Raw genomic sequence first — 27,855 nt, 5'->3', positions numbered from 1 at the left:
TGCCTCTTTCAATGCAAAAATGATTTTCTTTCGAATGATTGCAGAATATTTCTTTGATTCAAGCTTTGTTGTTGTTTTTTTTTCTAAGAAATAATTCTGGGGACTTCCCTGGTGGCACAGTGGTTAAGAATCTGCCTGCCAATGCAGGGGATACAGGTTCGATCTCTGGTCTGGGAGCTGTGGAGCAACTAAGCTGTGTGCCACAACTACTGAGCCTGCGCTCTAGAGCCCGAGAGCCACAACTACTGAAGCCCATGCACCTACAGCCCGTGCTCCTCAACAAGAGAAGCCAGTGCAATGAGAAGCCTGTGTACCACAAGGAAGACCCAATGCAGCCAAAAATAAATAAATACAATAAATAAATTTATTTTAAAATAGTAATAATAATTCTGTTACACTCTCAGAAGGCAACCATGAATTTTCTTTTCATCATTACTTACTTTATGTAAACTTTGCAATTTACCTTTAAAACTTTAATTTCAATTAAGTAAAGTTATAAATTTTACTTTAGTAGATACCTTATCCATTATACCCATTGCTTTAATTTTAGCAGATTCACTGCCAAGTTCGTTAAGCTGATGTTTTCCTAACAGCAGTTCCTGAGGAATTTCATCATCATCACCTGAAAAACCAATCCAAACACACAGTTTAGGTAAAAGAAACAGCTCAAAATAGAAAGCTTTACTTCTTAATAATTTCTGGATATACAAACAAACTAAAATAACATCCTAGGATGCCTCTGTAAACCTCAAGCAAACCCTGAAAGGGGGCAGAGGTTAAAATTAGAGCTCTGACTAAGATGGGAAGATGAGATATCTTATCTTTACTACTTTATGACCCTTCTCAACCAAACTGTCTGCCCCAGGAGGCTGACCTGTATGGACTACATCAACAGTCTCCCATGCCCTCTGGCTTCTGTTTGGGTTCAGCCAGTGGGTTGCCCTGTCAGAAGATCAAAGAGAAGGAGAGTGAGGTCAGGGTATTTATATCCCTGACTCCTTCCTTGCAAGGTCTGCTCACGCTGCCTATGTCCTCTGACCAAAAGATTACTTCTTTTTTCACGGCAACCTATTCTACAACTTTTTTTCCTTTTCCTATTGACTGAGTTCTGTTGATTTCACTTTACCCTTGTTCCTTTGGGTGTAGGGATGGTAAAAGTTCCAAGTCTGGGTTTTGGCTGTATTCTGCCCCTATCTTTGTAATCAGTCTCTTTGTAAATAACTCCTTCTCAAATTATCCTAATTTGAGAGTGCCATATGACATCCTGTTGGGATCTTAAATGACATGGAAGACAGTTTCCCAGCACAGAATTGGAAAGTTTTAGAAATGATGAGACAGATATTTCAAATAATGGGGAAATGCATTAATGATACTTAGGCAAGTAACTGTCACAAAAACAAATACTTTTAAAATAAAGGGTAATATACCTTTTAATGCATTTTCAAATAGATGTACTAATATCAGAATTATTGTACGCCATCTAGCTTTTGTATAAATTAGTGTTTGTATCTACTGAAAGTGGCATAAAATTGTTGAGAGTAGCTCTAAACACTGTAAGCAGTGTTTATTATAATCCTAACACCTTTAGATCTATAGATATGACCTTTACATATTACCGTAAATGTAATATTACATTAATCCTACTGTATTCTGATTGTTTTTCTATTTTGTTTTCCATATTAGATTCTGTATTATTTAAAGCCAGGGGTTGGGGTATTTATCTCTGCACCTCTAGCACTTAACATACTACTGACAAACAGTAATTATTTAATAAATATTGGCTTTTAGAATAAATTAAATATGTTCCTATTTCTGCATCTTTGCTCATATTAGTACCCATCTTATCTAGGGCCCATTCAAGTTTCACCTGCATAAAGGCTTCCCTAATTATTCTAACCTACTGTGGTAGCTGCACTCTCAGGACTCTTAAAAAAACACTATCAACACTTAACTAATTTAATATTTGATTTTTATATCAAAGTTTTCAGTTACTTGATAACAGACTAGACTTGACTCCACAGCTAGGTTTCAAGTTTCTTAAGAGCACAAACCATGCCTCTGTATCCACTAGAGTAACTGGCAGAAAGCTTAACACATAGGTAAATAAATATATCTTAAATTCAGTTTATATTTAGAGGTAAATAAATATATTTTAAAATGATTTTACCAAATGCAGTAAAGTCCATATCTTCTAAGTTATCCAGAATATTCTCTATTGAGGCTGTGAATCTCTTAAAAGTTGAAGAATCCATCATTTCTGGAACAGAGGAAAAAAACCCCCAAAACTTATTATCCACATTCCAAGTAGAAAACTGAAGTTGAAGACTATGAATAAAGACAAACTAAAATGTTACCTTCAGGTGTTAATTTTGGTTCATAAGCTTTCCGCTTCTTCTGTTTTTCTTTTTTCTTCATTTTTCTAGCAACTAAAATGAACAAAAAGAAATACTGAAATGCAGTAATTACAACTTAAAATATATGTATCTGTTTCACTTTCTTCCTGAACATTAAATACTTTAACAATAATCATTGCCAATCCAAACTTTTGTCTTGATTAAAAATTAGTTGTTAATTAGTCCATAAAAAAGGTATAAAAATTCTTCAAAGTTAAAGCCCTAAATTTAAAATCAGCTTATGTAAGAAATCCGTTGACACTGATGAATTACCCTCACTAAGGCTGGGAGGAGGAGAATAATCTTCCATGTCAGAATCTGACGGGCTTCGGTTTCGATAACGACCACCTGAACTCCTTCTTCCTTCATGAGAATGGCCACTTCTCCTATGATCCCCAGAGCTTCTTCTGTCACGCTCTTCATATTCCCAAGCTTTATCATCATCTTTTTTATGTCGTTTCCTAGAGGCTAGAAGCAAATCCCCATGACAAATAATTTACCTCATTTAAAAGACTATTAAAACTTGTACTTTAAAAATGAATTACATGGAAGAAAAAATCTTCATTGTGTGGGTCTAGGAAATTCTGAATCATTCTGTTTAAGCAGAAATATAAATTATGGTACAGAAATGGTATCACTTATTTTAGTATTTATCTAGATTTAGAAAATTTTACATGAAATGGGTTTGCTAATAAATGTAGATAGGAATGTTCTGGAAATTAAACCACAGTGCTCATTTCAAAGAGGTATTCAGTGAGTCAGTAAACATAATATCTGAACTTCAGGGTGAATTAAGACATATAAAACAAACTTTATCTAGAGTTTGGATAAAAACCAGAAACACCTTTAAGCATTTGGATTGTTGATGGGGAGTGGGGTTTGGAGGAAAAGTAAACTTTTGAGAAAGTGTTACAGAATGTGGGTAACCATGCATACTGTCAATTAACAGCCAAGTTAAGCCCACAACTCTGCTATAAATACAACAAACTCTGATAACCTAACATCGCAAACTACAAAGATAGAATAAACCTGTATAGTTGTAAATACTCACATATTGAATTCAGTTCTCCAACAACATACTTGCTTAAACCCAAGGAGACAACTTGTAAGCTTATGCGTGCTAGGTAAGCATATTTATGTATGTTACCTTCAATCCCTTCCCCATTCTTCCAGAGGTATAAGCATTCTGCTAAAATCATCAGTACTGACAGGAGCCTCTAGGCAGAACTGGCAAACAGATCTCATCTGACACATCAACTCTGATCAACTGGTAGTAGCTGCCTAAAGCATAATGTTGAGAATAATTCTGAGCCCTGAGACAAAGCACCATATTTCAGCAAGAAAGACTGATTAAAAAATGACTGTCCAGTGAGAACTGGAGGGAATACAAGTGAAAAATATTTACTATATCTGCTCTAGAGTATAAGCACTACCACGTTAAAACCAGGATAGAGAACTGATATGTTCTACATCTTGGGATCACACACTGGTTGTTGGAGTGACCACTTGTTGCTGACAGTGAATTACTTTCTAGTCTGTTAATCTGAATCTGACTCCCTTGCTTTCTTGTGACTCGCTTCTATTCTGAATCCTTAACTATGATCAATACCCAAGTAATTAAGACAAAACTCTTGCTTGAGTCCCTAGTCCCCCACTTGGCTTAGATTTAAGGATGCCAACCTTTGGCCCGTGCATTCTATGCTTATGCCGATGTCCTTCTGTGTGGGTAATGTGTCTATACCTTGGCTAATCTTACCTTTATATGCTGCCCTAGCTATTCCTATTCAAGAATCTACTGACAGCATGGCAAACATAATTTTGTTTCTTCTTCTTTGCGGTCATAGGTTTGGCATAGCAAGAGGACGAATGTAAATGGATGTATTTAAATCTTCAGTGATTTTCTTCATAATTAGGCAAAAATTTGACTATGAAATATATGAAGGAGAGGCAGGATTTCCCCCCTTTTATGACTAGTGTACCCCGGAATATTCTCTTAGTGAGGGGTTGTCTCATATACTGATAAAAGTAGGTGTGTATGCATGTGTCAGAGAAACAGGTCATTTATGTATAGCATTCACTAAACTTTTTTTCAACAATTACCGAAATACCTACTTTGAGAAATGAGAACTAACAAGCAAACTTGTTCAGAAGGTAGTATTCTATGACCTCAAATATGACTTAGTTAGTCTTTTTGAATTTTAATTAATTTCATAAGAAATCTATCTCAATCCTTGAATTCTATGAGTAGAAAATGCTTGAAAAATCTTATCGTTAGCAAGTACATACAATATGCTGTATCGGTGGTAATTTTTATAGGTCTTGGAGATTTTTTTTCACATTCATTAAACTAAGCAATTTGAAAGAAAAGGAATGGCAAATTAAGGGAAAAAAGAAACACAACTTCTATGATACACTGTATGCTGCAATAAGCTTCTATCAGGATCCCAATTCATTATGACTAGTCTGTTCATTCTCTATATGTCTTGTTACCCTGGAAGAAGCAGGGGAAGAATTCAACAGAAAGGTATGTAAAATATGACTTCGGTGTTTTCCACCCTAACCCTTTCCAAATTTCACCTGTATGTCTCTTTAGCTTCTTATATCTCCCCTCCTTCTTCCCCAGCAACCCAGAGACTTTGTAATTGTGCTATGACTATCCAAATCTTTGTGGCTCAACTTTCAAAGTTAACCCTCAATATTTCCCCCTATCTTTCAACAAAACTATTTCCGTAGTTTTAGATTTTTAGGAAACCAGCTTGATTAAACTGCAATAAAATTTTGTTTCAAAAAGGTCTCTCTCCCTCAAATCAGGATAATGCTTGTTACTTATGTTCTCATAATATTTTTACATTTTGTATTGTACTCTATCTTTATTACATGGTTTTTGTTGTGGTATAATGGCTATTTGGTTGTTTATGTCAGCTTCTTTCATCACTCATTTCAGTGGCCTCAGAGTCAACTTTTCTATAGTTACTTGTACAGAAATAAACCCCCCCAAACCAGGGAACTATATTCTAAGGTCTCTTGAAAAACCCAGAGAAACTTCCGTTTTTCCTAGCAGGGGCTGAAGCTCAGGTTCCCTAACTAATATTAGCTTTCAATATTTTGGGGCATAGATCCATGGCTTTTAAGATGAAATTATGTGCTCCCTTAAGATGAGACAATATCTCTCATCACAGAAAACAAAGAACAGAGGTTGCAATGAGGACAAACATGAGGCATGTGTGGCTCTCTCCTCTATTTTACATTTGGTGGGCTTTTTCTGATTATGCTACCCTTTTTACTTAACTGTGAGGTAGCTACAAAATTCTCATCAGCTTAGCAATGCAGGCAGCCACTCTCAATTAACTGGAGTTGAAGTGTGATTTGAAATCAGTCTACAATTAAGGAACTCCTTTTTAGTTATCCCCTTTAGAAATGGGTGAGGTATCAGGGGAAAGGAAGGAAAGTGAAGCAGAGGCATGTATATAAAGGGGAGTGAGTTTCTAGGACACCAGATCTCCTTCCTCCTCTCTCTTTCCAGATCGTATGTTCCCGTATGAACAGAATGTTTGATTATAATAAAAATATTAGCTTTAGCCATTGAAATATACTGCATGTAAACACATCTCATGATAATACAAATTATAACACTAATACATATAATTAAATGTCAGATTAATTTTGCCATATTTTATTTCAATTTTAAAACTTTGTTCAGATTTGTTCAGTATTCATAATCTACTGCTCATAGCTCAAGAGCTCACAATTTTGAGAACATCAGAGTAAATGAACATAGATTAAAAACTCTGGAGGTGAAGGGCTTCCATCAGCGATATATACATTTTAAAATGGCAGCATGCATCTGTCCTTCCTGCCCTTGCTTGTCACACCTCAATCTACGGACACTAGGTGGAAAAGGTAGAACACACTGGCAGTCTTCCCACTTCTTTTGGTCATAATGACTAAGTCAGTTGGCACACAAGTGAAGATCTCCCATAGTCTGTTTCCACTGAATGCCGTTTAAGTCAAACAAGGTTGCTGACCCCTCTTGGCTAGGCTCAATTCTCTTGCTCCAGTAGAAGGAAGATAGGGATAAAAGAGAAGAACTTTTTCAGTGGACCAGTAGGAAGACAGGCGAGGTATAGCAAGTCTAGTGCAAAGACAGGTGATCACAGTGTTGTAGAGAGGTAGCTGTGTAGTGAAGAAGCCAGCTCTGGAAAACAGTGAAACAAGGGAGGAATTCCAGGACACAGCTGGGCAAAAAGGAGAAGCCAGGTCCAAACCACACAGATAATTGGCAATGTGGCTAATCCATTCACAATTTAGTGATAGTATGGTTTAAAATATTTCTTCATCTGGCTATCTCCTACGTGTCCTTCAAGACTCAACTCAAGTGTCACCTCTTCCAGTAAGCGTTCTCTGAACCCCAGTATAATTTTGATGCCAATCCAATGTGCTCCCACAGCACCCTGGATTTACTATTATCATTGCACTCTTCTCACTGTACTACAATTGTTTACATATTTCCCCCATTAGACTGAAGGCTCTTCAAAGATAGGGGCCACATCCTATTTGTTATATTTTTATTCTCACTGCCTAGCATATAGTAGGAGCTCAATAAATGTTTGCTAAATGCATACAGAGGCATACCTGTGTTATCTGACACTAATTATAACTCATTAAAAATTTTTTTCTTGGTGCCAACTGATCTCATCTTTCACACATTTTTAAGTATAAAGAAAAAAACTTGCTATACTATATTATTAAGAATTGTGATCACTGTACTCTTGCTAACCCCCCCAAATTAAAATGAAACAAACATATCAATCTGCTTTTTAATTCTAAAGTAATAATAAAGTTATATGATACTTACATTCAAAAGCTTCATCACTATCATTATCTTCATCTGAACTGATTTCAGCGTATTTTGGTTTTTCATTAACTGTGCTACGCTTGCGTTTATTCATTTTCACACGTTCACAAAGTGGCATGGTGGATTCAATTTCTGCCAGGAGTTCGGGGGGTAATTCTTTTAACACTGATTGATCTATACTACCTATTAATAAAAGGTAAGAAAAAATATAAATCTGAAGATAAAAGGGAAATTTTAACTAAATTAAGCACAATGAAAATGAAATACTAATATTTATGTAAGTTTTCTAAGTCACCTTTGTATTTTAATAAAACATGTTCACATTTACAACTGTAACAGTCTTAACCCTAAACTGATAATGCAGCTTTTAATACATATATCATCATATAGCAACTTTAAAAATATATACTTATTATCACAGCAATGGAGGGTAGTTATATCATCAAGTTTTGCTACAATTAGTGCCTTCATTTGTCTTCATTGACTAAAAACTTTCTGAAACTAGAGATCCACTTGCATTATAAGGTGTATTTGTAGTTGGGGGTATATCTCACATTCTTGGTAACACCCAGATTTGTTTTATAGAGGTCTGGAGCAGTTAATTTGAAAGCAATGCTATCCATCAGTACAGATGAGAAGAGTTGGAAGACACTTATCACCTCATTCTCTTCTACTTAACACCTGCTTCTCATGTGCTATCATCCTGGTGGCCACGTGCGGTGGCTGGGACAAGAGTTTTATATGCTTTTACCCATCACTGTCTATTTGTGAGGCACGGTAATGCCTTTACTGTTATGGAAAATTTCCTCAAACAGATAAATCAAAATATGCATTTAACTGAACATAACAGGAACATGAAAGGCAAGATAAATGGAAAACAATACTTTAATATATAAATGTCAATAACTGAAAAGAGTAAATTCAAGCTTGTTATGAAATAAATTCATATTTTTCCATGGAAGAGTAAAGACAGGATAAACATATATCAACATAATATAATTAGAACTATTAATATAATATTAACTATTTAATCCTACACACATATACACAAACACACAAACAGCTGCTATGAAGAAATAAACCCATAACATCCTGTTGAGAGCTTAAAAATAAAGTAGAACTACAAAAAGTTATTTATTCAGGATAATTTGTCCTTGATGACTACTAAAGATGACGATTGAAACTTACCCATTCAAATCTTTGAGTAGAAGTATAAAAATGATGTCTTATCTGCTAAATTTTAAGAACTGGGAGCAAAGAGTACCTTAGTGGTTTACAGCAGGAAGTATTAGTAACTATAATCAACATTAAGACTAGGACATTCAAATGATAATAAAGAATAAAAATAAATCATTCCAAAAATAAATGGGTACTGATTAAGACAATTTAAAAGCCTCAAGAATATACAATACTAATAATTTAAGAATATGAAACATAAATTATTAATCTCAAATGAAGAATAATCCTTTTTTTATTCATCATGAAACTTTTATTCAACATCATGAAGGAGTTATTTCAGTAACTGTTAACCTCTATTCTTCTAAGGACACGCATAGCAACAATTTTACCCAACAAAGATGTAACATTCGTGACTAGTAATATTCTAAAGACTTCATTGCTTGAAATTGTGACACATTCATGTTGAGTTTAACTTATCTGTGTCATTTTCAAATCATGTTACATTTCTTTGTTCTGTCTTTCTTAATTTAACTGTATCTTATCAGTGAGCTCCACTTTTTAGAATATTAGTAGAGGTAAAAAATCAACTTTAGCTTTGGATCATCAGTATCTTCAACCCCCAAGGTAAACACACTCTTCATCTCATTTAGAAGTCCTTAATGCTCTGAGCACCTCTAACTAAATATGTGGTTTTTTGATGGAAGGATCATGTCTTCTAGTATGTATCTTCCCCTTTCCACATGACCTATAATATTAAGTATGTATATATAGATGGTCAATAAATGATTTCTGACTCTTTGGTTCACAATTTCTTATGTTCACTTACAGATTACTTCCTGTATAATTTCAGAATTGCTATATTTTATTTTTTTTTATTTTTATTATTATTTTTTTTTGCGGTATGCGGGCCTCTCACTGTTGCGGCCTCCCCCATTGCGGAGCACAGGCTCCGGACGCGCAGGCTCCGGACGCGCAGGCTCAGCGGCCATGGCTCACGGGCCCAGCCGCCCCGCGGCATATGGGATCCTCCCAGACCGGGCACGAACCCGTATCCCCTGCATCGGCAGGCGGACTCTCAACCACTTGCGCCACCAGGGAGGCCCGGAATTGCTATATTTTATACAAATGAAGACAGTTCCAAATTTTTTTAATGGAAATTCTTTTTTGTACTACATGAAATATAACCTTTTGGGGTCTATAAATATGGACAACCCAAAGTATTTGGCTTTTAGTTCACCATGAGATTTTTTTTTTAAGAAGCAGATTTACCTAATTGTTATGTTTTGCTTAAACTTCCATTCACAAAGATATGCTGACTTGATAAAATATCAAAGAATTATTCTGCAGATAAATATACAATAAATAATCAAGGGTTAAGATATGTATGGGTACTTGCACTCTCTTTACAGTGGTTTATTATAGCCCAAGAACAAGGACTCTGCTCTCTTCGTTCTCTCTTTAAAAAAAAAAATCAGCACAATAGCCAAATATAAAAATTTATGTCTTATATCTGATAAAGCAGGTAACGAAGTTTATTCATTGTAGTTTACCATTTCTTATTCCCTAAATTAAAAATAACACTATCAGATTTAAGAGCTCTACTATTCTGTACATCATTTTAACCTCTGTACAACTCTGAAAGTTATGGCGGTATAATTCAAAGACCAACTGTTCCACTTCTAAAGATGACCAACTTAAAAAAAAAATCCAGCAGTGGTTAATGTCTCTCAGCATACTGTCCTCCAAAAGTGGACTGCCTCGTTTTGAATAGAAATATCTCTTCCACGGTTTTATGTATTTTCTGTATTTCTTCCTTTTCATAAAACACTTTATAAATTGACTCAGCCAGGTCCCTTGATTATAAAGGGTAAGCAATAAAATGCTTGACATTCCTATACTCACACTCAGGATCTTTAATACATGAAAGTTTGGATAACTGACTCAGCTTCAACAGAAATGAATAAACGTGAGTACTGCAAATGATTCCTAGAACATATCTGGTTACATTCTTTTCCCTGAATTAGGTAGGAAATAGTCCTTTAAATAATGCAAATACAGTGTTTAACTGGCTACCTCTTAATACGTTGATGATTTTCGAGATTATTGTTGTTTGCTGAGCTATTTGTTCTTAAAACCTTCAGACTGCTAATACTTTATGATTATCTTTCTCACCTCATTTCTCTCATCCCAGCTACTTTATGCTTTAAATCAGGTTGTTTGAAATACCACAAAATTTTAACTTACTGGCTTGAGGGATAATGCCATTTAGTCACAATTTTGTTTGGCACCACACTTCTGTAGATATATATTCCATTAGATACAGTGTATCTCTGTTTTCTGGCTCTAATAAAGCTAAAGAATACATTTAATTCTAGATGTGCTACATTTTAGCAACCTTGGTTTTCCAGTATAAATCACTCATACTAGCTAGCACATTTATCAGATTATTAAAACCAGAAGTCATCAAAAGACTTAAAAGTCCCAAAGAGTCACTGATTTGATAACACTGTGTTTTGTCTGTTTCTTTAAATGGGGAAACAACCCTGAGATTAAAATAAATCACTTCAATCAATGAACTCTTTAGGACTGAAGCTTCAGACAATGGAAGCCAGTCCTGTTCAGAAACAAACCAAGAAACTCACATAAACCTCCAAATTTGGTAAGTCATAAAAAAACCTTAAGTAGGCATAATGTAGTTCAGTGACAATCCTTCCAATAACCTAGCACAAATGGATCTTTTACTTCAATCAGGGGCAAAAAGAAAAAAAAAAAAGTTCAGAAGTGCAGGTTGTCAATCTGCCCCTCTTGGAATCCTAAGTTAATATGGTTTGAAGACACATATTTTTTGGTGCAAATGGTTTCTAAATGCAAGTCAACTTCTTTATTTGCAGCCACTGATAGGAAGTGCATTCAAAGAGTATGAAATGCTGATGACACAGCCTTGAAAAAAGTTAACATTTGGGAGGCAGAAACAAAGGGAGGCAACGTGAAGAGAAGCCGAAAAAATGTGGGGCTTAACTATGAGACCAGAACATTGAATGTTCCTTCCACAGGCACCCCCAAGGTTACCTAACCTGATGCAGAACAAGGGGTGAAGAGGAAGACTGTGCACTAGGAGCCAAAATCCAAAGTGAACGTAGGGACACTGTATATTGATGAATAAAAGTTTTGAGGTCACAGAACACTGACCTTAGACGAAGAACTCTGACGTGTATTTTATCAATTATTTGGAAAGAGCAATAGCAAACTAGGAGAAAGGAGATATTACTTTTTGGTGCTAAGGCTCCTTGGTTGAGTGAAAATGAGGGGAGTGAAATTTACATCTTCTACAGTAGATGTTAACAGTCATCGGGATAATAAGGGGGAGGGATCTGTTTATAACTGAAGAGGAAAGAGGGGATCAGGTAGTCTACACCCTCTAGAAGAAGAGGGTCAAGAAATAACTGAAAGGTATGCTTTTTTGTGATGGTTCAGGATAAAAAGAAATGATGCATAATGATAATCAGGTTTAAAGTTGTCATAATTTGGGTAAAGAGGCAGAAATCCTAAGCATTAGCTAGAAGCTTGTTCAGGATTACATTTTTTTTAAATTTAAAAAGAAAGACTAGTTATTCATTTGTGGCTATGGAGCGGTCATCAGGGTCAAATTTGAAGCTATACTCTTCCTGATGGTCTTAGAGAAATACTCCTGAAACTAATGTAAATCATCATTATATAATCACTATATAAAGAATGCTGTAACCTAAGAACTGGCAAGTCTCCCTTTAAATTTTAGCCAGCAATTTTTCAAGTTGCAGATTGTGACCCATAAGCAAGTTGTGGAATCAGTTTTGCAGGTGTTGACTAGCAATGTGTTTAAAATGAAATAGAAGATGTTAGTGTTATGCCTGTAGTAAAGGTAGGTGTTGTTATTATGAGTTTGTATGTGCATATTAGGTCACAACATGCATCTTATTTGTCTTAGGTCACAATCAAAAAAGTCTGAAAGCCTTTAAACTTTATGGTTGCCATATTTCTCAAAACAGGAATCAATTCAAATTGAAAGGTCCTTCTAACTTAATCTACCCAATGTTTCTTTTTTTCTTTTTTTTTTTTTGGCCATGCCAGGCAGCTTGGGGGATTTTAGTTCCCCAACCAGGGACTGAACTCATGCCCCCTGCAACAGAAGCGTGGAGCCCTAACCACAGGACCGCCAGGGAATTCCCAGCCCATTGTTTCTTAAACTACAGGTTCAGTGAAAAATAAACTATAATTTAAATAATATACTCAAATCAAATTGATTCTACTCATTATAAGCTGATAGAATATTCACTACCTTGTATCAGAGAACTTAATTATCTACATTTTTAAGTCTGATATAAAAGTTGCCAATACTACACTTTTGAAGCCCTGTTACAATAAAACCTTGGATTACTCAGAAATTACTTTTAATTATTTTTATGTAAACCTTTCTAAAAAAGCACTTTATGCATCTTTTTTTAACAAGTTTCTTGACTCATGATCATCGTTGAAAAGATCAAGTTTTCCACTATGCTTTACATGGCAATGCCTTTAGGAGTTAACTGCTATGCATAAGACTGTTCGAAATGATATAAAATGATCTATGCTTCCTTCTGAGTTCTGTAGGTCTGCTTGCAATTTGCTGAAATGTGTACACTCAGATTCTGCTAACAGTGTAGAATATATAACACACAGCAAATGGTGTTCAAATCCTTCAACCCATTTATACCATTCTTGGAAATTTATTCCAAGAAAATTTGTATAACAAAAGGTTCTATGAAGAAAGATGTTTAGATCAGTTTTATCTATTGTAATATCAAAATGTCCAACAATAGGGGATCACAGTGGAAGAGTAAATCATATTAAGTATAATTATGAAAAATGTTAGTACAGAGATAGTAAATGTAAAGAAAATAGAATGCAAAATGATAGGTATACTACACTGCACCTTTGTAAAAGATATTTGTAACAGGAGTTGAAGGAAATGAATGCTAATATACCAACTTGAGATGAATTTTCCTAAAGAAATAAAAGTTATACTTTATGGAAACAAGAAAAAGGTCAATGATTATTTGTGAGATTAGGAGGTATTTCATGAACACAGTGGGTTTTCAACAGAGATGACGTGCAGTGAGGTGGAGGATGGAGAACAGGGGACAAGCACTAGGAATTGGTAGCCATTTTAGAGCATTCCAGCTCTGTCTGCTCTGGACAGAGCATGATATTCAATAGGGAGAAAAAGTAGGTAAGCCCATAAAAGTAGGTAGGGTTTAGATGTTACAGTCTTTTTGAGGAGGGACAGAATCAGAATGTACTTTAGAAATGTTACTCTAGCAGTAATTTGTGGGATGGACTGGAAGGGCAAAGACATTAGAAAGGAAATCTTTTAAGAGATATTCAACATGTCTCAGGAGAAAAGTAAGTAATGCCATGAATTTAACCATTTTCGAAAAGTGGTAATGTTACTATTATATACTTATCATGCCAAACTTTAGAAAGGAATATTTAGCTCAAAATAATATTAACTATTTAACATGTTTAAGATCACGAAGAAACCAGAAAATATGAAATCAAGGACAACAAAATTCACTGTTGATATGTTATTTAAATATTTTAATCAATTTGATCAAGTATTAAACTATGTTTATTAGGTATTCAACTAACTACTATTACATTAGGTTGAATATGTAGAGAATTTTAGCAACATTTATTTTATAATATTCTAGAAAAACATTTTCTAACAACACTAGGAATGGCATATTTTCTGATTGTTTTTACTACTAATGGCTGTAAAACAATGTTTAATTTTAACTAATCTACTCTTACCGTACTTCTTCCACATTGTACTCTAAATGAGCCAAATGTTTAACTTCTCTAAACTTGTAGTGCTTTTTCCTTCTACCCTTGTGCTAAAAACACATGTGATTCCTTATTCCTCTGGATTCATATACATCTTTTTTCTTAAGAATATTACACTGTCACTGTATCTTTAGTTACCCATATCCTCCATGAGATCATAAGCTTGATAAAGTCACAGACTTGTGTTCCAGTTGCATCATCTAGCAGGGTGCATGGGATGTTGAAGATGGCCATAAATATTTATTGAATTAGTGTAATCATTAGAATAAATTTGTGAGATTTTTCAAGAAATTTTTCCAGCTGAAAATTCTTTTTTAAATCCTGAAAGCAGTTCTTAGTTGTTCTATATTGACAATTATAGAGAAGTTATCCACAAAATGAAAAGATGGGAGAGAAGATTTCATAATTGACATGCAACAAGTATAAAATATTTAAAGGTAATTTCAGCCTGTATACACTTGTTATATGTTTATATTTAATATATCAATTACATATTAATATACTAATAACATACATAATTCTACTACATAAAAACGAAGTGCTCAATATTAAATATCCTGGCAAAAATATTATATTTGGCTAATTTCATATTACATTTATAAATATTGGATAAAAAATAGGAAAATAATTCAAAACTCTATGTAGATCAGATGTAGATCAGTCTTTTTAATACTCAAATGATAGTGTGAAATACAAATTTTGAGTCTCATTTGCTACAGAATAAGGAATCTAGTTATCAGATGCACCTATATAAAATTTCAATTTTATATTTATATTATGTTCAGCAAACTAAAGCCTGTGAGTCAAATTTGCCCTATCACCTGTTTTTGTATATAAAGTTTCATTAGAATACAGTGACACACAATCATTTACATATTGTCTATGCCTGTTTTCGTACTACAATGTTAGAGATAAATGGCCTACAAAGCCTAACATATTTTACTATCTGGGCCTTTACACAAGAAGTTTGCCTACCCCCAATTTATATCCTGTTATACTTTATTCAATATGAAACAAAGTGCCACCCACCCTGCAAGTGCAGTCACTATATATTTATATTCTGCACAGTTTAGGCCATTGCAAATTGGTTTATTTAATGAAGACAAAATACCAAGGAGTTGGTTTAAAGCAACTGAAAGAAAGAACACTGTTACAAATGAAGAATGCACAAGAAGAGATTTAAAGAAAACTCTTGTTTTAAGCATCATGGTTTTGATATTGTGCAGTTGTCAAATTACCATGAAGAGGAACTACAAAAGGAAACATTTTTTTTAGAAGTTTTTTATGTAAATGACAATTTACTACTACCTAATATAGAAACTAGAAGCAGGGATCATAAGATCCTTTCCTTAATATATATACACAGTGAGAAAAAGAAATGATAGAAGCACAACCTAACTTGCTTCAAGGAACTAGAAAAAGAAGAATAAAGTAGAAAAAGAAGAATAAACTAAGCCCAAAGTTAGTAGAAGAAGGAAGGAAATAACAAACACCATGGCAGAAATAAACAAAAATGACACTAAAAAGAGAATAGCAAAGATCAATGAAAGTAAGACTTGGATTTTTGAAAAGATAAACAAAGTAGACAAGCCTTTAGCTATGCTTACCAAGAAAAAAAAAAAAGACTCAAATAAATAAAAATGAAAGGTGAGACATTACAACTGATACCACACAAATACAAAGGACTGTAAGGGATTACTATGAACAATTATACACCAACAAATTGGACAACCTAGAAGAATGAATAAATTCCTACAAACATATAATCTAACAAGATTAAATCATGAAGATATAGAAAATCTGAACAGACCAATTACTAGGTGACTGGTCCCAAAAACCTCCCAACAAAGAAAACCCCAGGACATATGACTTCACTGGTGAATTCTACCACACATTTAAAGAAGAAGTAATAACCAATTCTTCTCAAACTCTTCTAAAAATAGAAGAGGAGGAAACACCTCCAAGCTCATCTTACAAAGCCAGCATTACCCTATACCAAAATCAGACAAGGGCACTACAAGAAAAGAAAATTACAGGGCAATATCCGTGATGAACAGAGATCCAGAAGTCCTCAACAAAATATTAGCAATAAAAAGATCACATACCATGATCAAATGTGATTTATTGCAGGGATGCAAGGAAGGTTCAACATCCACAAATCAATCAATGATACACCACGTTAACAAAATGAGGATAAAGATCATGATTATCTCAATAGATGAAGAAAAAAACATTTGACAAAATTCAACATCCATTCACAATAAAAACTCTCAACAAAATGGGTACAGAGGGAATATACATCAACATTATAAAGGCCACATATGACAAGCCCACAGCTAACATTATACTCAATGGTGAAAAGCTGAAAGCTTTCACTCTAAGATCAGGAACAAAATAAGGATGGCCACTCTTGCCACTTTTATTCAACTTAGTACTGAAAGTCCTAGACAGAGCAACTAGGCAAGAAAAAGAAATAAAAGGCATCCAAATCAGAAAGGAAGAAGTAAACTGTCACTATTTGCAGATGACATGTTATTATACACAGAAAACCCTAAAGACTGCACCACAACTGATAGAATAAACAAATTCAGTAAATTTGCAGGATACAAATTCAATATACAAAATTCAGTTCTTTTTTGATACACTAACAATAAACTATCAGAAAGAGAAATTAAGATATTTCCATTTTTAACTGCATCAAAAAGAATAAAATATCTAGGAATAAACTTAACCAAGGAGGTGAAAGATCTGTATACTGAAAACTGTAAGACATAGTTGATGAAAGAAACGAAGAAGACACAAATAAATGGAAAAATATTCCATCCTCATGGACTGGAAGAATTAATATTGTTAAAATGTCCATACCACCAAAAGCAATCTACAGATTCAGTGCAATCCAATCCCTATCAAAATTCCAATGGCATTTTTCAGAGAAATAGAACAAACAATCCTAAAATTTGTGTAGAACCACAAAACAGACAAAGAGTCAAGCAATCTTGAGAAAGAAGACAAAGCTGGGGGCACCACAGTTACTGATTTCAAACTATATTACAAAGCTACAGCAATTAAAGGGTATGGTGTTGGCATAAAAACAGAAACATAGATCAATGGAAGAGAACAGAGAGTCCAGAAATAAACTCATGCATATATAGTCAATTAATTTACCAAAAAGGCACCAAGAATATTCAATGGGAAAATGACAGTCACTTGATTAAATCATGTTGAAAAAACTGGACAGCCACATGCAAAAAAATGAAACTGGACAGCTATCTTACACCATACACAAAAATCAACTCAAAATTTATTAAAGACTTGAATGTAAGACTCAAAACAATGAAATTCCTAGAAGAAAACACAGGCGGTAGCTCCTTGACATTGGTCCTGGCAATGATTTTTACCAAAAGCAAAGACAACAAAAGCAAAAATAAACAAATGGGACTACGTCAAACTAAAAAGCTTTTGCATAGCAAAGGAAACCGTCAATAAAACAAGAAGACAACCTACTGAATAGGAGAAAATATTTGCAAATCCAATGTCTGATAAGGGGCTAATATCTAAAACATATGAAGAACTCATACAACTCAATACGTAAAGTAACCAAACAATCCAATTAAAAAATGGGCAGGGCCTCCCTGGTGGCGCAGTGGTTAAGAGTCCGCCTGCCGATGCAGGGGATACGGGTTCGTGCCCCGGTCTGGGAGGATCCCATATGCCGCGGGGCGGCTGGGCCCGTGAGCCATGGCCGCTGGGCCTGCGCATCCGGAGCCTGTGCTCCGCAACGGGAGAGGCCACAACAGTGAGAGGCCCGCATACAGCAAAAAGAAAAAAAATAAAAAATAAAAAAAAAATAAAAAATGGGCAGAGGATCTGAACATTTTTCCAAAGAAGACATACAGATGGCCAAAAGTATATGAAAAGGTGCTCAATATCACTAATCATGAGGGAAATGAAAATCAAAACCATGAGATATCACCTCACACCTGTTAGAATGGTTATTATGAAAATGACAACAAATAAGTGTTGATGAGAATGTGGAGAAAAGGGAACCCTTATGCACTGTGGTGGGAATGTAAATGGGTGCAGCTATTATGGAAAACAGTATGGAGGTTCCTTAAAAAATTAAAAACTACCATATGATTGGGCAATTCTACTTTTGGATATATATCTGAAGGAAATGGAACCATTATCTCAAAGATATCTGCACTCCCATTTTCATTGTAGCAGTATTTATAATAGCCAAGACATGGGAAAAAAACCTAAGTTGTTTAGCTCATTGATGGGTGAATAAAGAAAATGTGGCATATATGCACAATGGGATATTATTCAACCAAAAAAAGAAGTTAATCCTGCCATTTGCAACAACATGGATGGACTGTGAAGGCATTATGCTAAGATAGATAAATAAGTTAGAGAGGGAAAGACAAATACTGTATGATCTCACTTATACGTAGAATCTAACAAAAACAGAATTCAGAGAAGCAAAGAACAGATTGATCTTTGCAATCTGTAGGAGGTGGATGAAATGGGTAAAGGCAGTCAAAAGGTAAAAACTTCCAGTTCTAAATAAGTTCTGGGAATGCAATGTACAGCATGAGATGATGGATGTTAACTAAACTTACTGTGGTAATCATTTCACAATAAATACATATAGTCAGCCCTTCATATCTGTGGATGGGGAACCTGCGGATATAAAGAGTTGACTGCATGATACCATTTTATATAAAGGACCTGAAAGCATCTGTGAGGGGTCCTGGAACCAACTCCTTGTGGATACCGAGAGATGACTGTATATCATATCATTATTTTATATACCTTAAACTAAAACAATGCTATACGTTAATTTTATCTCAATAAAACTGGAATGAAATAAATGATGGCAGCAATGTTTTCAGATATACACTGAATATAAAGTATGTATACACAAGTGAGACTTATCTTTTAAAATTACTTTATTAGATATATTCAATTAAAAATGGGATGACTGCATTTCTTTATATAAAAAAACTAGACAAATTTTAGCTCTGACTATAAGATTCGCTTTGGTCTTCATAACTGCACAAAGTAGGAAAAAAATTGGTTTCTCTATTTTAAAAGTGAATGAACTTTGAATCAGAGCTTTGAAAGGCTATAATTTGTTGAAGGCTCTGATTCCAGTACCCTTTGAACTACAATGTATAATGGGCTTAACGGAGAATTGTCAAAAGTTAGCACGTTAGTAGTCAAAGAATGCTATTTTTTTGTGGGTGCAGAAGAGGATCCATATTAAAAAATTCTTATTATATTGTATCATATTATATCATAGTACAGTACAGCATATACTGTTAACTCTAATATATATTACTCTAACATACTGAATTCTTAAAAAAACTACTGAAAACCTCCCCATACGGGAACTTGACACAGATATTAAGATAATGAATACCTACTTGATATACTATAATACATTATAATATGTATTATAACATACTATATTATACTATATACAATAATATTAAAATATATTAACTATTTAATATAATACTATGATATAGATACAATGTTACAGTTATCAAGTAGGTATTCATTATCTTAATATCTGTATCACGCTCTTGTAGGGGTGGGTTTCAAAAGCATTTTTTAGAATGAGAGAGAATTCAGTATGTTGGAGTAATACGTATTTCTTCATAAATAGTAGCGGGTTCTCTCAGAATTAATCATTTGTTTTCTCTCACCCTTCAACCATATATCTATTTCTACAGATAAGAAAACCTTATAGAAGCTATGTCCTTAGCTGGCCTGAGATAATGAACCGGAAGGAAAGAGAACACTGCTAGCAAACTTTAATACATTTAATTTTTATGAAAAACTTCTACTTAATGAATCTCTTTAAATCAATATTTATATCAATTATCTACTAAGTAATATTTGAACCAGAGAAATTCTATAAATAGAAATCATGGACAAAATTTTTCAAAGTATTGCTCTAAAATCACAACAGCCAAGTGTGTATTATGCCAACTTCTGTAATAAATATTCTCCAAAAACTTCCTAAAGATATAACTAATAATAAAGTCTTTACGGAAACTAAAAGTTTTATTTTTTTAGAAGAGTATTTTATATATTGTTCAAATGAGCCAAAGTAAATTTCTACTGCAGCATAATTAAGGATTCTGAATATTATAATCATAACTACTTTACTGAGAATTTCTTGATTTAGGAATTCATAAACTATGCCAAAAATTCACTCTCAGAAACAGTACTTTCTCTCAGACTTACGAAGCCTAGAGTCCTAAACACAATCCAATGCTACATAAAATATGAATGCTACATAAAAGGCAAAAACTAATTTTAGTGATCAACAGTTTACTACAGTAGTAACTGAGGTAAAATAACTGCCTCTAATAATGACTGCAATCATTAACTAATCAAATGAGCACTATATTTTAAACACTGTTGACTATTAGAGCTGTTAGATAACTTTTTAGTTTAAAGGCCATGATCTCAAATAACAGATGGTATGTTATATTCTTGAAAGCAGTAAGTGCAAATGATGGAAAACAATACACTATTAAGAAGGAAGTAAGGGGAGGAAGAAGAAAAAGTGATTTCCTTGGATATAAAGCTTAGGTATTTTGAGACACTCAGGAATTGTAAAAAACCAAAATCAAATTGTTATAGTGTGTAATTACAAATAATACACTGTTAACAACACATACTGCAAATTAGTTGATGATCATGCCCAGACTTAAAGATGGTATAAGTTTATATTTTAATTGGGAGACATACTGTACATTAGGGTATATTAGGCTAATATTGTAAGTAAAAATATTTTAACCATAAAGACATTATTTTTGCATTTAATATACTGCTTGAAGTATATTTTAATAGATATAAGATTTTTTTTTTAATTTAAAGTTTTTACAAAGGTTATGTTGGTTCTCCACTCCCATCTCCCCTTGGCAAGGAAGAAACAAGGTGATGGTAAAAAGACTGGGAAGATAACAGCCCCAGGAAATCAGAACAGAATGGATTCTGAGCCAATCTTTTAACAGCTATAGAGCAAAATAAAGGTAAAGAATAAATTAAACAGACATGAATATGAGTAGGTCTCCTTTGGAGCTTAACAAAAACTAGTAGTTGACAGGGTGGAAAGAGGTATTACAAAGTTCAGGGAACAGCTGAAAATTATGTAGCTTTTGAGCTAGGATCTACAGGTGGGAACATAAAAGATAAATATACAATTTTAATCTGCACACAAAAGCCTTTTCTAACATTGTAGCAATACAGTCTATTCATTCAACAGGCATTTAATATGCTCTTTTTATGTACTAGGTATTATGCTAGGTACTAGGGCATACACAGATCCCCACAGAAATAAAATTAAATGTTAACAATGTCACTTTACATTTAATAAGTTCATACAACAGACAAAAATAAGTAATCTATACTGGGAGTCATAAACCTATATCCCTACCATTCAAAATTTACCAGCTTAAAGCATATTCAAGGAATTTAAAATTACCCTAAAGGATGGCTATTTTAAATATGGATATCAGATGAAATTTTATGGCTCTACCAAGAAAGGAAAACCTACCAAGAATTCTGGCCCTAAGAATCAACAAAAAAGTATTCCAGCAATATTCAGTTTTTACTTAGAAAACACCAATATGTCAGAATATGTGATTTTCTGTGACTCTCCGAAGAAAATACCAAGTAATGTGTACTACAAAGGGTCAGTAATCCACAACTGGCCTTCCTATGCATGTAATTTTAAAAATCCACAATTATATACCTCTGCTATTGTTAACTTAGTAGCAGAGATCTAAAATAAAACCAAAATTAGTACATTACTGAAAAGCAGATATTAATTCTATGGTATAAATAAAGCCAAAAAGATATCTACGTGGGATCCTGAAATGAACCTAAGCATTGATGAAAAGGTTCACTTAATATAGTTGCATATATATTGATATATGTGTGTGTATATACATACATGCACATGCATACACACAAACACCGTACTCTAACAGGCAGACACACCCAGATTAGTTACTCACTAACATCAACATATCAAGTATATACATTTGTGTTAAAGGTATATTTAGGAAAAACACTGGATTAGTACTAAAAACTTTGTATTCACAAGCAATGAAATTACATGTGGAAAAAACCAGGAGAAATAATACAGCAGTTACTAATTAGGAGCTATATTCATTTCTTGATATTCAGCTGTAAGGATTCTTTGTTAGAACAGAGCTTAGAAAAGCAAGGCTGGCACAAATAAGCTGACAGAGGGCAGGGGAGAAAAAGATGGTCTAGATCAAGGGGACAAGAGGGTACCACTTTCCATCTTTCCATCTGACTCTTCTACAGTTGTATAACTTATACTCTTTAGTTTATATATATAAGCCACTCCCAAACTTTCAGTGAAAATTAATAAAGACAATCTTTATCTAAAAGACAACAATTCTAGTGCAAGCCACTACATTCTAACAAGCTCTTTTACCTAAACAATTCTGAAAAGATGCATTCAAGTTAAATACTAAAGACTATTAATTAAAGCTAAAATCTTAATTAATTTTTATAGATCTGACAGCCGTAATTTAAAATCTGAAAGCTTCATAAAATAGTGCAAATATTAGTGATTCAGAGGCAATCTTTTTTCATTTTTGAAAGACAAAACCAAATAAATTAACAGTGAGACAGTAAACGTTTGAGAAGACAAGAATAAAAACAGATTAGTCGTGACACATTATTTCTTCGAATAGAGTTCTTAGTAGTAATACTATGTTTTCAACGAGCTTTTTTTGATAGAGATGGTACAACGGCATTTTACAAAACTAATAACCAATACACCTTCTGTGTCTCCTAATACGTTAAGTGCAGTTACACAACTTTCTGTGATGATGCAAATGTTCTCTCTCTGCGTTAATAAGGTAAACACTTGTCACATGTTGCTACTGAGAATATAAATTTTTAATTGTACATCGTTTAAACTTAATAGCCTAAAAAGGCTAGTGACTGTCATATTGGACATCATAACTCTAGAGTTTCATGTATTTGTTAATAAGTATAAATCTAAGTTCTTAATGAACTTCTTTCACAGAATGTGAATTTAAAAATCATATAAACTATCACCTCTGTTGCCTTAAAAACTATATCCCAGGGCTTCCCTGGTGGCGCAGTGGTTGAGAGTCCGCCTGCCGATGCAGGGACGCGGGTTCGTGCCCCGGTCCGGGAGGATCCCACATGCCGCGGAGCGGCTGGGCCCGTGAGCCATGGCCGCTGAGCCTGCGCATCCAGAGCCTGTGCTCCGCAACGGGAGGGGCCACAACAGTGAGAGGCCCACGTACCGCAAAAAAAAACAAAAAAAAAACAAAAACAACTATATTCCAATCTATTTATATTGCACGGGCTAAACAGGTCTTACCATACAGCATCATTAAATTTTATATATACATATATAAAAAATAGTATACAAAGGAACACAAAATTATATTTTCTATACAAACTGCCACTGTATTCTCAGCACTTCAGACTTTTTTTTTTTCCTCCTGGAAACAATACTATTTATGTAACCAGAGAATTTAACTCAGAACCATGAGAAAAAAACCCACAAAAAAACCCCAAACCAAAAAAAACCCAAACAAACAAAAATACCAAAAAACCTTTAAAACTGATGATTTAACCCAATTTAAGAGGTAACTATCATTCCCTATTACTCTTCCATAGACAAGGGCAAAACTACATATTTTAAAAAATAAAACATTCATAACTAATCACCTCCTACACAAAAAGATGAAATAACCATTTGCATAACTTTCTAAACTATATACACTCAAACTATTCATCAGTAATTAACTCAGAGATAGGTCTGTGAGAAAACAATATTAAGAAACACTTAATATTCTTAAAAGAATTTATAATATTGAGTTTCGTATACCACATAGCTTTACTGAGACTTTAGAAATTAAAACTCAGTCAATTCATTACCTCATTATAGAGAATGGATTCTCTGTACAGTCAAAATTATTTTTTAAAAAGTTGATAAATACATCTATTTCAGTCATCCATTCGAATCATTCACTTGATTAGCAAGCAACTTACAAAAATACTGAAATAATTAAACAGCAAAAGGAACTCTTCTCTGTGAACCAACAGTAAAAATCACAACTATGGTGAGTAGTAGGGGTGGGAGAAAAAGAATTTTCAATGAGAACTTTTTATCTATATTACTGCAAATAATTTCACTGTTGTTTTATACTGTTCTTTTTCCATGCAGTAGTGTTTCAATTTTTGTAAATTTCCATTTTTTTATCCATAGTAACCCTAAAACTTAAAAGAAAACTCACTAGAACACAGATGACATCAGAGTAAGTATTCTTACCTTTATTTGACTTTGATGGTTTATTCTTGATAGGTTTAAGGGAACTTCTTGATTTATCCTCTCTATCTTTAATAAGTTTCTGAACGTCATCCAAAGACAGTTTTTGCAGGACTACTACAGGCTTAGCTCCTTTATTTAGATCTTCAACTAATCCCATTTTTTCTACTTTGTCTTTCTGCTCTCCTTTCATTTCCATTTTCTTTGTCTCCTGAGTAATATTGCCATCTTTATCCCTCTTGATTTTTGGAATGACAAAATTTTTCAATGCACCAGACCTGCCCCCCAACAAATAACTTGGAAATTCTGCCTTATTGTCAGGGTGTGTTTTATTACTGTCTACTTTACTCTTGTTACCCTCTGTCCTTCTGTCATCTTTACTATTTGGTGATTTAAAACCAGGCTTATCAGATCTTGATTTATTAGAATCTCCTTGTTTAACACGAGGACTGTCAGGTCTTGCTTTCTGCTCCCCAGAAGATGGTCTTTCCCGTGAGTCCCCTGATTCATGTCTGTGTTTTCTTTCTATTTTATCAGGTTTTGAACCATCAGATTTAATGCCATGTTCATTTCTACTAGAGGATCTCAATGTTTCTGGTCTTCGAACCCTGGATTGATCCCCCCGATGTCGTTCAGATTCACTCCTGTCATCTGACTTTTGTTTACTATCATGGTCACGTCTTAGTGACTCAGAAATAGATCGCCCATCAGGTCTCTGCTTTAAGGCTTCAGCTCTTTCTGATTTTAACCGAGGTGAATCAGATTTAATGTCCTGTTTATGTTTAGACACTTCAGGTTTTTTCTCTGTTGATGGCTTTCCAGAATCCCTCCTATTTTCATGCCTATGTTTTGGTGTTTCAGGCCGACCTTCAGTTTTTTGCTTTGGAGTTTCAGGTCGGCCCTCACCTTTCTGCTTTGGAGTTTCAGGCCGTCCATCACCCTTTTGTTTGGGGGTTTCAGGATGCCCATCACTCTTTTGTTTTGGAGTTTCAGGTCGGCTTTCACCCTTTTGCTTTGGGGTTTCAGGTCTTGACTTTGTTGTTTCTGATCTGCCATTATTTTGTTTGTTGTCATTTAACTTTGTGTCAGACACTCTGTTTTCATTCTGTTTAGGCTCGGCTGTGGTGCTCTCATTTTGTCTGGATTCGATCATTCTGCTCTCATTCTGTTTAGGTTCTTCTGTTTGTACCTCAATTTTAGTTTCTATCTTACTTTCACTAGATTTTGTCTCTACCAATCTGTTTTCATTTGGTTTTGACTCCGCCAATCTACTTTCGTTTTGTTTCACTTCACTCTTTAAAAGCTCAGGATCAGACTTTTTTTTAGGAGTCTCAGGATGGTTTTCTGGTGCAGATTTAAGATTTCCAATAATATCTTCCTGAAGAACAGACATAGGTGCATCATTACATTGTTTGACTTCTTCAGGCTTTTTTATGGAGTCTGAATCCTGAGTTACAGAGGCCTGAGAGTCCACTCTTCCTGCCTGATGAAGATCAATGCTAACCATTAATGCTGGCCTTGACCCATTTCCCGTAGAACCCGTCTCCTGAGAAGCTGGTCTATTACCTCCTGTAGCACCCCCAGCCTCCTGTGGGTAAGAATCTTGTTTTCTTTTTTTCAAAGGCTTATCTGAAATTCAAAGATAAATATTCAGTATCAGTAATAGACATATATTCTTATCTTATTAAAAACCATATGGACTTTGACTATTTTTTAAAGTCACATTTTTAAAAAATGTGGTGAATGCAAATGTCAATACGCATATATAAAAAAGTAGGCACGAATGGCATAATACTTTTAAACCAAGGTTTGAGGAAATATTCATGCTTGCTGTACCTCAATAAATATTAGCCAGTATAGTATAAAGATCATTTAAACTGCTAACTGAATAAAAACTACAAAGAGCCCCAAATCTGCCAACATACAAAACAGGGTGCTTTTGTCACATGTAAGAAAAGTATGGAAAATAATAAAACTCAAAAGAAAATAGAAATCATGCCACTGGAAAAAAGGTAAATGAGGAGAGTAAGAAAAAAAAAAAGAATTTAATAGTTTGTTGTTAACCTTTGATCCAGGATTCAAATTCTTCAAGGTGTCAACAGCACAAATGGAATTTAAAAGCTAACACACAGTTAGAAGTATCTTTAGACAAGGAAACATAACTATAAAAATGAGAAGCATATAATAAGAACTTTTTAGATAAACGCTATCTTTCCTAAGCAACTTCAACTGAAGAAAAATGCTTCAGCTCTTCAACATAAAGTTCTAGGGGTCTATATACTGGCTTAATAAGAAATTATTTACAGTATTTATGTGCAATTTAAAGACAAAAATACACACAAACACAAATCTACCACTATAACAAAATGTCATGGTATTTTTAACAGCTATGTATTTCTGTGCGTGATTCCACTTGACTCAAGAGGCTCCTAGGTAATTTTCTATAAATTGAATTTCCAATTAGGTCTTGGGAATCATAACATGATATATAACTATAATATTATAGCACCCTGAGACTCTGCCTGCTTTAATGCTACTTGCTGAATTGCCTGGCTGTTTTAAAAGTTATTTTTAATCTTTTTCTTTTATTCAGGAGAATCTTTAGATTCTCTTATACTATTCATTAATGTGATACAGTATCATTTAAGGAAAAGATCACAAGGTGAAAAGTCAAAATGACCACTAAAAACAGCTCCTTAATATTAGGGAACCAAGTTCTGAAAAAAATGTTTTTAATAGTAATGATGCTTTTATACACCAAAGTTTCATCATTTTGTTTTGAAAGTGAGAAGTAGCAGTCCCTTACAGCTTACAATCTAATCAAATATTACTAAAATTTACTTCAGATATTTTCCAGTAATTTTTTGAAGAACTAAGCCATTCTGCTTTTTCAGTAATTCAGAAGTCAAATCTATCATCACATATACTCCACTTGCAAAATAACTACATGATGATAATAATAAAGTATATTATCATTAAACTGTTTTCCCTAGTTAAAACTAACCTGGTAAGAACTTATATGAAGCTTTCTGCATCAATACCTAAGGAAAAAGCACTTAGAATACTAATTTATAGAATTTTGCTTTTGAATGTTCTGCCACACAAAATCATCTTTATATCTTGCCAAAGGGCACACCAAATAATTATTACCTCAAAAACAGGATGCTTTGTAACCTTATACTTATCCCTTAAACTTTTATGATAAG

At 34.0% G+C, this 27,855-nt stretch overlaps 1 protein-coding gene across 2 annotated transcripts in view; it reads right to left on the bottom strand.

Annotated features, from left to right (window-relative positions):
* Positions 1-27,855, bottom strand: part of NIPBL (NIPBL cohesin loading factor) — a 199,123-nt gene that overhangs the window by 64,889 nt on the left and 106,379 nt on the right. For both annotated transcript variants that reach the window (XM_060092809.1, XM_060092810.1), the window contains exons 10-15: positions 24,653-26,278; positions 7,249-7,431; positions 2,667-2,861; positions 2,355-2,426; positions 2,168-2,257; positions 519-622 (exon numbers count right to left, since the gene is read on the bottom strand). In XM_060092809.1, the coding sequence (XP_059948792.1) occupies positions 519-622; positions 2,168-2,257; positions 2,355-2,426; positions 2,667-2,861; positions 7,249-7,431; positions 24,653-26,278 (2,270 nt within the window). The remainder of the gene's footprint in view (positions 1-518; positions 623-2,167; positions 2,258-2,354; positions 2,427-2,666; positions 2,862-7,248; positions 7,432-24,652; positions 26,279-27,855) is intronic.

The sequence above is a fragment of the Mesoplodon densirostris genome, chromosome 3 (assembly GCF_025265405.1).
Source record: "Mesoplodon densirostris isolate mMesDen1 chromosome 3, mMesDen1 primary haplotype, whole genome shotgun sequence".
NCBI lineage: Eukaryota > Metazoa > Chordata > Mammalia > Artiodactyla > Ziphiidae > Mesoplodon > Mesoplodon densirostris.
The sequence above is the reverse complement of the archived record's forward strand: the minus strand, read 5'-3'. Positions and strand labels throughout refer to the sequence as shown.